This window comes from Nicotiana tabacum, chromosome 24 (assembly GCF_000715075.1).
Source record: "Nicotiana tabacum cultivar K326 chromosome 24, ASM71507v2, whole genome shotgun sequence".
Taxonomy (NCBI): domain Eukaryota; kingdom Viridiplantae; phylum Streptophyta; class Magnoliopsida; order Solanales; family Solanaceae; genus Nicotiana; species Nicotiana tabacum.
The window spans coordinates 41980757-41993404 of NC_134103.1; the positions used below are offsets into that span (position 1 = coordinate 41980757).

General features: G+C 37.6%; 1 protein-coding gene across 1 annotated transcript in view; it reads right to left on the reverse strand.

Moving 5' to 3' along the window:
- Positions 1 to 10113, reverse strand: part of LOC107780348 (protein DETOXIFICATION 31-like) — a 31359-nt gene extending 21246 nt beyond the window's left edge. The window contains exons 1-4 of the mRNA XM_016600872.2: positions 9643 to 10113; positions 8786 to 9055; positions 8348 to 8619; positions 7904 to 7990 (exon numbers count right to left, since the gene is read on the reverse strand). Of these exons, the coding sequence (XP_016456358.2) occupies positions 7904 to 7990; positions 8348 to 8619; positions 8786 to 9055; positions 9643 to 9945 (932 nt within the window). The 5' untranslated portion in view covers positions 9946 to 10113. The remainder of the gene's footprint in view (positions 1 to 7903; positions 7991 to 8347; positions 8620 to 8785; positions 9056 to 9642) is intronic.
- Between the last annotated feature and the right edge of the window lie 2535 nt (positions 10114 to 12648).

Here is a 12648-nt window from a genome sequence, read left to right on the forward strand (position 1 = left end):
TAAAAGATACAAGACTTCCAGTATTCCAATTCGCATTCGAACATAGGGGGGAATGATATGAGAATACGACAACACTGAATGCCACGTCAACTGGGGAATGAAAATCCGGGAACATAATACATCATCAGGACCGGGGACTGCACAGCCAGCCCCATAGAAACAAGTTGTACAAGATAGCCACAAGTCATGGCAATTTCTTTTCTGCATAGCAAAATGCTTAAGTACTTTTAAAAATAGAAGGAATTAAATGAAATGAAATCCTTTTGTTTTTATCTTGTTTCTTGTCCGAACGATGAGTTAATTTTGCAATTTGAAAGTTAAATAAGTACTTCAAATGTTAGTGTCGTAATGAACAAGAGACATCATGTTCAAGAGCACCGTAAACATAAGAGGGCCCTCTCTTATAAAAACCCTCAGTTAAAGGGTTGGTTCCGGAAGAATCAATGCCCGGAATCTAGAATGCCATCGGGGAAAAATGCACCCGAAGCCGCATACGAAAAAGACGCAAAAAGCAAACTTGCGCAAATACTCATGAAAACCCTCACGTTAAAGGGTTGGTTTCGGAAGAATCAATGCCCGGAATCTAGAATGCCATCGGGGGAAAATACACCCGAAGCCGCATACGAAAAAGACGCAAAAAGCAAACTTGCACAAATACTCATGGAAATCCTCATGAAAAAGGGATAATACTCGGAACCAAAATGCCTGGAAGTAAAGGCATCCGAGATTACACATAATAAAGCGCGAACAGAACAACATGCGCAAAATACTTGAGCAAGTACGAAAGTTAAAGACTTGCATGAACATTCAAACAAATGTAAGACTCAAATGATACTTGAGCAAAAAATTTGCTTTTATTTACAAGGACGCGTCAAAATGATAAAGGTACAAAATAGAAAAAGAAAGAAAAAGCTAAACTGCAGCGTCTCCGGAATTAGAAGGAAGAGAAGTATCCGCATCCCCGGGAGTAGTAGATGCTTACACTGACGGCTCAACATTTTCCCCAGCTTGGACTTCAGCATCATCGCCTTCCGATCCTTCTTTAGTTTCCGAAAACTAGGAACCGGAATCAAGAGAACCTGGAGCGTCAGACTGCGCCGGGAGTCCATTTTTTGCAGCCAACTCAAGCTCTCGGGCCTTAGCAATTTCGGCATCAATGTTAATGATACCAGTCTTGGCCTCTTCCAAGGTTTTTCTCCTCATGCTATACATGGAATAAGTTTTTTCAACAATGAGGGAAGCCGCTCAACGCTTGAGTTCTTCTTTGAGTTGAGTAACTTCGGCAGAAAGGTTTTCCCAGGTGGACCTAACAGATTTGAGACTGACGTCGAGCTCACGGACAGTTGAACTAAAGAGCCTATTATGCTCGATAGTTTTCCTGTACTTCTCTTCTAGCTGGACATGTTTCGCCACCACAGCGGCAAGCTATTCACTTTTGGAGTTTAAGGCTGCCTCAAAGTTAATCACTCTTTCAGCGGAGGCAGCCTCACGATCGGTTGCAGCAAGAACAACGTTCTGGATTTCTGCCCATTTAGCCTTGGCTCCATCAAATCTAACCCTCAGTGGCCTAATTTCTTGGCTAAGGGTTACCACTTCTTGCTCGCTTTGCTACAAACGAGCCTCCAAAACAACGGCCTCGATAGCATTGGTTTCCAGTTCTGAGAGGCAGAAAACAGTTTGGTCCCGTTCCGCCAAAAGCTGATCCCGTTCAGAAGTAAGTTCTTCCTTCTCACGAATCAGCCTTTTAAGGCCCTCATAAGCAAGAAAGTTGGCCTACAAAACAAGAAGAGGTAAAACTTTACATTTGCTCAAAAGTAGAAGAAATAACAGAAGAAGAAATGAACGTACCGCTGCGGTGTTATGCATAGCATTGTTCAACAAACACTCCCCCGAGAGTGTCTGAATCTTCTCCCAGTCTTTTTCTAAAGCCAAAGGCTTCAGATAGTTAGCAAGCTCCACCAGCCTCGAAAGCAAGTTACACCCGGTGGAGACTGAAAGGGTAACACTCCTCCTCATTTGTGGATCTTCAGAAGGGGCAGCATAATTTTGCCCCAAATTCCCATGAACTGGGGACTGTGGAGGAGGGACACCTTCTTCATGGTCAGGTGCGGCCGATGGAGATGATGTAGCAACCGCTGTTGGAAGAGTGGCTGAAGATGGAAATTATGTAGCAGTTTCTGGTGGTGGTGAAGGTGGAGATGAAGCTGATTGACTTTAAGAGTTAGAAGCAGCTGCATCAAATGCAGTGCTGGTTGTTTGATGCTCGCCAACCAAGAAGGCACGGACCCGGTACTCAACCTCGTGGTACCGGTTACAGTAATTGGGGCCCAGAAGCGGAAGTTAGCATATTCAACTAAATTATATTCTCCCCAAAGTGCTGAGACGTCATCCTCAGTTGGTGCAATTGTCTTAATAGGTCGAGCATCCTGTTGAAATGATGAGGATCGTATCCTTCTATGTAAAGAAGATCCCTCATCACTAGCTTCTTCATCATCATCGATCATCACAGTGTCTATGACCAGCCCGAAAGGAGGACCAGTCACCATCGCTACCGGAGATGACTCGGGGGCATCAACCTTTGCCCTTTTATTCTTCTCCCCGGCTACAGAGGAACGCCTTCCCTTTGGTTGCTTGTTCTCTGGCCGGGGACTCCGTGAAGAAATGTTTGCGCCCGAAGCAGGCCCGGAGATGCATGTTCGAGTAAGTGCCTCCTGAAGCAGCTTCACCACATCAGCAGGGTCAGCCAAAACATCTTCCTCGGGAACATCAATTGAGCCTGCAGGTAGACCTAATTTCATGAACAAGTCAGAAGGGTTCAACCAAGTTCTTCATATACAAAAAATGGAAATAAGGTAATTCAAAGTTACCATGATTTTTAGCCTTCCACCTGTATTTAAGGGACAACTCTTTCTACAAACGAGTTTTGGGTGTTGTGATGTCCAAGATCTTTTGAACCCACCGGTTCAAGCCTTCTATCACTGATGGGATCCATCGAGTCGATGTAACAAATGAAGGTTGAAGGATCAATACGAGCATGAAAGAATATTTAGTAGGAAAAAGTTTATTAAAGGGAACTTACGAGAGCGGTTCTAAACGACCGGAAAGGATGAAGCCGTTGTTGGAATAATGTCACAGGTGGCAACTGCAACGAACTGTTCCATCCACCCAGGGTTGTTGTCGTCATCCATGCTAGACAGTAAAGTATGGTGGCCATTCTTGCAAAGGTTTATCATTCCCCCGCGGAAGATTTTGGGGGAATAAAGATTCATCATATGAGCTAGGGTTAGCTCCTCTCTAGTTTCTTGGCACAAACGTCAAAGGCAGGCAATCGTCCTCTACACTGAAAGACTTACCTGTGCCAAGCACACTTGGTAGCGAAGGCAAAACTCCGCAATTACGGAATCAAGCTCTCCGCTCAAAGAAAACGCACCTAAAGTAAAGGGATACATAAGAAGTATGTAAAACCTTCCTTGGGAAGGGTCACTCTCTCCGATAAATCAGGAGCAATAATATCTAACTCAGGGCAGCGGCAGTCCTCTTTCACAGCAAGAATACTAGAAGGACAAATGGAAGAAGGGTATCTACTAACAGCCCATGTACGAGGGTTAGCAGTAGGAAATTTCTCTTCAAAATCTTTCGAAGTACTAAGCCTTCTTGGGATGATGGAACCCACTGTTGCAGGAACGGAATCCTCGGTTTTGTTCTTGCCCTTTGATGAACTAGCACGTTTTGAAGAGGAAGCCATTGGAATAGAAGGAAAATTTCTTATTCGAAGAAGATCAGAGAAAAGCTGGTAAATAAAGATACAAGTTAGAAGTTTGAGAAATTATGAAGTACATAAGAGGAGGATGATGCGTGTAACTAAAATTTTGGCGATTAAATTCATGGCCATGATTACCCCGATAATCGGTAAAAAGTTGTGCTGAATCGTAGAATGATGCGTGTTCGGGGCATTAAATGCGGAGAGACGTGTGTCTAATCAACTGTCAGAAAACTTCAAAGGGAGTTATAGTAATTTCTGCCAAAAAGGTGATTTCTACCAACTTCCCGGTAATTCAAGATTGTGTCACCGGAAAGCGGGGAGACTATCTGTATAGGAAAAAATACGACATGACATGTGGTCACTTAAAGGAAGGACACGTGGAACGGAAGATGGGTATGGCCACCGAACATAGCTATTCTGCTTGTCACCGGAAGGAATAACGATCATATAAGGAGTATTAAATGCTTTGCGCCCGGTAACATATAATACATAGTATTTTGCAGCATTAAGGATGATAGCCCGTTTCAAGAAATTTGGCATTTATGTCTAACGTTACATCTTCATCAATGACCCTTATAATTGACATTAAAGAAGGGCATGATCCTAGTACCTCTTTTCCTAGACGTAGCTATAAATAGTGAGCTTTGTTATCATTGTAAGGAGACGAATTTTCTGGCTAACTTACACTACATTCTATACAGCATTTTAATATAATTTTATTCTCTCGCTTTTGATCTCATCATTATTGTGTACGGAAACCCTATTCCTGAACTCATCAGCTCTGTCATTCCATCTACATTCTAAGGCTAAGTATTTTACATTTCATCGGTTATTTCATTATCTTTTGGATCAAATTAATTCACTTGTCTAGAAACCACGAACAATTTCAACTGTACCGTTTTACGGGTAAACAGATATATCACCATTGGATCTGTGGTAGGCTTCTCACCTACCTTGAAGAGGGTTGGTTAAGTTTGGTTGACCATTGATAAGCTCATGAAGATCACACAGTTCCTACAGTTTGGACTATTTAATACAGCGGAGCAGCTTGCACATGTAGACCTTTGGGAGGTAGTACTTACAAGGGTTCCTGTTTATACTACAAAGGATAGAAGTTTACAATCCACATTTAGTAGTCTTTACAAAATGCCTTGGGTGTTCGAGTTGAGTTTAGCATAAGTTTTTATCTGCGGACTACTGATAGTCTGATCGATCTATACATATGTTGAGGACATGCGCCGTTGACTTTGGTAGCCATTAGGATGATCTGTTACTTTTAGCAGAATAAGTATATAACAACACCTTACTGATCTAGTATATAGATGGCGCTGTTTGAGAATTTATACCGGGAATGGTGTCGTCCTCGCATTATCTTGGTTGGTTAGAACCCGAGAAAATGAAGTTGTTAGGCCCACATTTGGTATAACAGGCCTTAGAAAAAAATAAATCTGATCCAAGTATGACTCTGATTAAAGTCAAAACGGGAAAAAGTCATTTTCAAACAAATTGCGTCTTAACTTGGAGTTCATGGAGGGTAATCATATTTTTATAAAAGTTTTTCAATGAAAAGGCTGATGAGATTCGGAAAGAAGCGCATGCTTAGCCCGAGGCATATTGGCCCATACAAGATTAAAAAACAGGTCAATGCAATAGATAATAGACTAGCTTTACTATTAGAATTATTAGTGGTTCATTTGGTTTTTTATGTGTCTATGTTCTAAGAGTATGTTCATAACCCGACACACGTTCTTCGAGCTGAGTCAATCCAGGTGGACCAGGACTGATCCGATGGGGAGGTCCTGTTATCCATTATTGACAAACTAATTCTCCAGCTTAGTTCGAAAAGTTTTAGTTGATAAAATATTGCGACGAATCATCCTAATCATAAGGTTAATTATTTGAGAGTCTGAGCAGGACAGGTATAATAAGTATTCATAGTAGTTTGATACTTTAAGCATAATTAAATACTACATATGATTGACAAAAAAAGGGCATTTAGGACATTTGATAAGAATGAGGAAAAGGAAAAAATAATAAAAGAAGAAGAGTATAACTGGGGCAAGCTACAATTTGAAATAATGCTAGAACAGGAGTCTTAAAGAGTTGGAAACGTTGCTAAAAGCTTTGGAAGAAGTTGTATCTTAGCAATGCATCATATAGCTTTTTCTTAAATCGTGAAGAACACAGATAAGTAGAGAAATTGTGAGAAAACGATAAAAGAAAGAGAAAACAAGCTTGGGCTAAAAGGATTCAAGGTATTAATCTCTTTTTTTCTTCATTTAATTGGTATTATTATATACAATTATTGTTGGAATTGAGATATAAGTCTTGATTAAAATTAGGTTTACATTGTGTTATTGGCATTTCGATGAGTTGCTATCTTAATAGGATTGCTTGGGTTCATTGATACAACATTATATTCATTAATTTATGTATGTTTTGCCTTGATTTTGTGTATTTACACTTAAAAATTTTTTTTGGAGAAAATCTAATAGGTATATTTGACCTTGTTAAATACAGTAATAATTTATGTAGTTTGAAGGCATTTGACGAAGTTAGAACAAGGAAGTAAGCCGAGGAGTTGAGTTGCGTAGCTCAAAGTTGAAGTAAGTGAAACATTAAATCATGTTAGCTTTTTTCCTGGTGGTAAGAAAGTTCAATAAAAGGAAAAAGGCACAAGTACAATTAAGGTCGGATCTCCAGTTATGCAATCCACCTTTGCAGTATTCCTATTACCCCTAGGCCCTATACTATACTATCTCAAAGTGGAGTGTATTTCACTCTCTTAAAGAGAGTGAAATACACTCTCTTGAATAGAGTGAGAAGCCAAAAAATGTTTAAATTTTTTTATTTTTATAACATTGATTTTACTATAATATTATATATTTTCCTATTGTTTTCCTTCTTCATTCTATTCTTTCTTTCTCTCCTTGGACTAGTGGCATGGACTCACCCGCCGAGAAATTATTATACATGGATGCATTATGCATTGAGTTATGCTTCACATTCACCTCCCGAATTTCGTCGTGATACCTTCCCAACAAAATAAACCCCATCCCCCATCTCAAAAAAATGCATGTTCACATATCATGACTTATTAGAACTAATGTCAGTCTCAGTTGCATATGCATGTTAAAGAAATAAAATCAATTTCAAATAGAACTTGCTAAATTTAAAGAGAAATAATGTTTCAAATAATTTTGAAAAATCAAAGAAAAAAATAATGGACATTAATTAAGCATGAGAGCGAGGCATAGTGAAAGGGAGGGGAGTAAGAAAGTGAAACATAGTGAAGAGAACTAGTAATCATTTTGGGGGACTATAGCCTTACAAATCCTAGATTACAAAATGTAAAAGTGTCAATAGTGATCTAGTCTTGGATCCAAAATATACCAATGATATCATCTCAATTCTCATGGAACGTGCCTAAAGTTAGCTTTTTCTCCGCTAATCGAGGTGAGATATTTCCTTTCCGTATTTTCATTATTGTGTTCTAGATAGGAGGCCTTTTCCAAGCAATAATGAAAGAGCTTTTTCTTTTAGTTGATTTCGTTGATTGAGTTTGTCCAATTATTACTTCTAATAGTATAGTAATACTTATAATAATTAATGCAAGTAATGGGAAGATAACCTATGGATATTGACATTTTAAGTTTATCTAAAGGATATTTACTTCTAATAGGCATTGGTGGATTCCACGTCTTCTCTCTGCAGTGTGTGTCAGTGTTTTCTTTTATCTCTAAGCATAGCAGTATAACGCAAGCCTCTTCTGAAAATGACATCAATTTTTAATTCTTTGTTAAAACAGTATTATCTTTGCAAATTGTTAGTTAAATTACTCCGGGATAGTAGTGTATTAATATTACTGGATTTTATCTCTAAATTATCTTGCACCAAAGGAGAAGTGAGGGACTGTCAAATGTTGTCCTTAAACTATTCTTCGTCAAACCACCCCGAATACTGCTTTGTCGTCTAATATAGCCACTAAAGTAGAATAGTATTATATTTATATAATAGACAGTAGAAAAGGCAAATATACGATGACAAATAACTATGATAATAATGCTTAAATAGTTTAAAGAGTCAAAATTTCTTATTATGGCTAGACAACAAGCATCAAGTGAGTAATCATGCACTCACCAAATGGACAAAGCATCAACAGCGATTTCTGCGTTCTTTAAGTAACCAGCAAAGAGGACCAATGCCATGAAGTACCAAGTTTCCAGGCTGTATATTTAGATGCCAAATAAATTAAATCAGAAAACCATAATTATCATAAACTTAAGGGACTACAAATCTACAAAGATACAAGTATTTTTCTTCGAAAATTAGCCTCTATCTTTCAAGTTACCATATCAAACTAATTATAAAGAATTATCTATTATTATAAGTCAATTTAATGTGATGATATAGAAAAATCTATATTCCTCTACAATCAGTACACATGACTTGAACTCTTTATTTGTCAATGCAATTTTTGAGAAATTGATTCTTCAAATATAACAAAATCAAATATAAAGCACCAACTAAAAGTTAGAGGCGACAACAGAAAGAAAGAAACTGAAATGTTTGTGGGTAACTTACCATAGCATCACAGCTGATGCAAGAGATAACTTAACAAAACCCCAAAGATTATGGAAAGCCTTCCATGAGAAACCTGACCACGCTTGTCCACAAGTCCCACTAAATATGTACAGCAGCTGCGCCACCACTATGAACCACCACGATGAGTTCAGTACCACGGCGGCACCGACGAGTCCCCACCCAAGTTTTAGCATAAATAACCAGCTAAAAAAAGTATGCAGAACCAAAGCTATTGCTGCAATCCATGCCATGACCATAATCTTGCTCTGTGCCTGCAGTGCAGATTTTTGACATTGAGAGTGTGTGTATATGTGTGTGCAAATTACTAAAATTCTACCAAATATTAAATTTTGAACTCGTAATTTCAAAACTATAATACGTTCAATAACAGGAACTTAAAAATTAAACCATCAAATTGAATCCTGAATCCACCTATACCTGCAAGAACTTGGCGATTGGAAAATTCATGGCATATGCATAAAGTTGAGGAATCATATATAAAGCCATTTTCCCTGCTTCCCGTGATATGTCCTCTGTTTGTCCAATTAATCTCAGAAATGGTGCCGCGAAAATGTAAAGTAACATTAGAATTACTGCTGCTGTATTGAGAATAACCCATGATCTTTGCATGTATACTCCTAGCATGTCAATTTGTCCTGCTCCAAATGCTTGTCCACATAGTGTTTCTAACGCACTTCCCATTCCCAACTAATTTCCAAAATAACAAAAAAAGGACCATTAAAATTTCAAACAAAAATCAAAATATTCATATAGTAAAATCAGTAGCATGATTGTTCCGACATATTTGTTGTCAATATGGAATTCTGCTGGAAGATAATATTGAAATTATACACTAAGTACACACAGGATTCAGGTCTACAAAAATTCTCAAAGGTCCAAAAAGAGGTGAAGTTGTAATCGCTCTCTGCCTCCCGAAAAATTCTTTTGCACCACTTCTATGTGAAGATGAATGAATCTGTCCAATAACTAAGAGGTTCCAACATTAATTGCACAACATGAGGTCCACTAGTCATTGTTGCCCGATTTTAACACTAACAAAAATATGCCTCAATCTTAAAAGCAAGTTGTGATCGGCTATATGATTTTTAAATCACCACGTCCCTCCATTTATATTCACCTTAGACATATTTGGTATTATAGATTCTATCATAAATGAAGTACTAATTTAAGATAAAATAAAATTTAAAGATTAAAGAGTTTCAAATATAAAAGTGTCTTCATTTTTTAATTACTAAAGAGGAAATAGTGCCACTTAAAATGTGGCACTTCATTACCATGATACCAAAAGAGAAACCGGCGATGACAGAGTTTTCAACAGAAACAGCAGCAAGCTCAAGAGTTCCAAGATGTCCAGCAAATGTTTGAGTGACAGCACCAAGAGAGTAGCGACAAAGGGAGGTGAAAATAGCTGGACCAGCAAGGTACCATAATTTCTTAGATTCAACAAAAAACTCTCTGAAGAAATCTTGGATTCCAGTGATAGGGGGAATATCAGCAACAAAAGAAGATGCAGAAGTTTGTGCGGTGATTTGGGGTACACAAGGTGAAAGAAGAGGTTGCTTAGAGGAGTCTTCCATTGGAGGACAAAAGAGAATTCGGATTTATTTCCTGATAAGATAATCACTACGAGTAGTATATATAAAATTTCCCATACAGTAAATCATGTGTTTCCTTTGTTTGCTCTTTTCTTTTCCGTTTTTGTTTGATTTTTTTCTCTAAAATATTGCTTCCTCCTATCCTTTGTATTATTTTGCATAAAATAGTTTTTGGTTTAGAAAGCCATTGAAGGAAGACATTAGTTATAATTCTCAAAATCTTTTCTTTTTCTAGTAAATGACTATAATTTTGTTTAAAGAATTCCTACCCTTCTTCAGAATAAGTTTGCAAAGAGATAAAAAATAATTTAATCGAATAATTCATATGATTAATATTATTAAACAATTTTGCTAGTATACCAAAGCCTTAAAAAACAAATAAAAAAAAGATGAGACGGAGTAATAACTTACTTTCGAGAGTAGGTGAAGAATAATTAATACATTTGAAAGGGCAGAAAAGTTTTAACATACTCTCATTTGTTCTAAGACTAAATTATGTGTGTTCCTGTTGCGGCCCGAAACTGGGGTGGGATGTTACGGCACCCAAACTATCTAACCCATCAAACGAACTTTGTTTTAACGAGCTGAAAGTCTACATTGAATATCTTACTCAAGAAATTCATAAATAAGTCTTAAGATAATAGTTGTATGAAAATTGAATTTTATTATAAACGTTAACATGTGTGACAACTAAACCCACTAATAAAGTCATAAACCTCTAATTGCAAGTCCGAATAAATGAGTCTACGAACCATTCAATGGGAATAACTAATGACGTCTGAAAAATATGAGAATCCGAGAAGGTTCGATGCAGCTAGGAGGAAATTAATGGAGCATGTACTCTAAGTCTAGCAAGCTTGCCTCTAGCTACGGGTTTCGTTACCTGCATACTCAGCGTCTGTCATGCTTCGCGGCAAGCTTAAACGGGCTAAGTATCGCCAAAGGTACCCAGTAAATCTTGTTTACCACCCTTCTAAGGGGAGGAACAAGACTTTTTGGGATAATTAATTATAATAAAAATAATAATGATAACATAAGCAGTTCATTCAATTAGCACATAAGTTTGAAAACTGAAACAAGCCATAAATTCTGACTTAAGTGCTGAAAGCCATATTTAACAATAACAATGGTACGTGTGACCGTGGGATGGCCCAATTCCCGACCTTGCGATTCTTACATTCATGGAGGTCGGTGACCGGTCATTTTTTCCAAACACATAAATCTGAAAACGTGAAGCACTTGTTAATGTCACGATCCGAAATTCCAACCCGTCATGAGGGCACCTAACACAACGGCTAGACAAGCCGAAACATAAAATTAAAGGAAACAGAAGAACGGAACTTATAGAAATAGCATAAGTCTGAAATCTCAATACAACCAAATGCTGCTAATACAAGGTAAATCCCCCAAAACTAGTAAATACGGAGTCATGAGATCTACAAGTCTGAATCTGAACAATAATAACACTATTTGAACCGTAAAACAGTATGTAAGGGAAAGACAAATCAAAACTGCGATCAAGGATGCAGCTCCATCTCGCTTCTCGAAGATAGTCCAACAAGCAAGCCTACTGCTGGTAACTGGTCTCCACACCTGGGTCTGCATAATTAAGTGCAGAATGTAGTATGAGTACAATCGATCCAATGTACTCGATAAATATCTTAATTAACCACGATGAGGTAAAAGAAAACAGGAATTATAAATGATGCATGTTATAACCTGTACAGTTTCATATAATCTAACAAGTACAGAACAGTAATGTGAACATGTGTAAGATACTGAAAGAACTATCTCTGTGTGTGTGTACAATTACTCAAATCTCTGTGTAGTCACAAGTACAACATATAAGATGATATGCAGATAATCAGATAATAAACCTGTACAACTTCATATAATCCAACAAGTACAGAACAAAAATGTGAACATGTGTAAGATACTGAAAGAACTATCTGTGTGTATGTGTACAATTATTCATATATTTGCTATAACCTATACAGTTTTATATAATCCAACAAGTACAGAACAATAATGTGAACATGTGTAAGATACTGAAAGGACTATCTGTGTGTATGTACAAATACTCAAAATCTCTGTTCAGTCACAGGTACAACATATAAGATGAAATGCAGATAATAAGATAATAAACCATGGAAAATGCAAGTAAAGATGAAATGCAATTCCAAAATAACACTGGCCAGACTTTCTTCAACTTTTTCATATTCATATCAAACCACTAATTAGCTTTTCTCAATAACCGCGTGTACACCATCAAGAAAGAAACATGAGAGGGTGACCCTAGGGGGATATATCTGTATCCACATGCTGCACGGATAATTCACGTGCTGCACAGACAACTCACGTACTAATCATATCGATAACTAGATCCGCACAGACAACTCACGTGCTAAATAGAATCAACCGCACGGACAACTCACGTGCTAAATAGAATCAACCGTACGGACAACACACATGCTAATAATCACAATTTGCCCAGCGTGGTCACATGCTACAAGTCTAACTCATAACATGGAGAAAGCAAATATGAGGGAATACATGAATGTGATCAATGATTATCAAGTTCATACTCCTGGATTGGTATAAATAACATGCTATATTGTAAGCATGTGCAATGTGTGCTATCACAGCTATAACAGACAGTTTCCATCAAGCAATAGTTGTTATCAG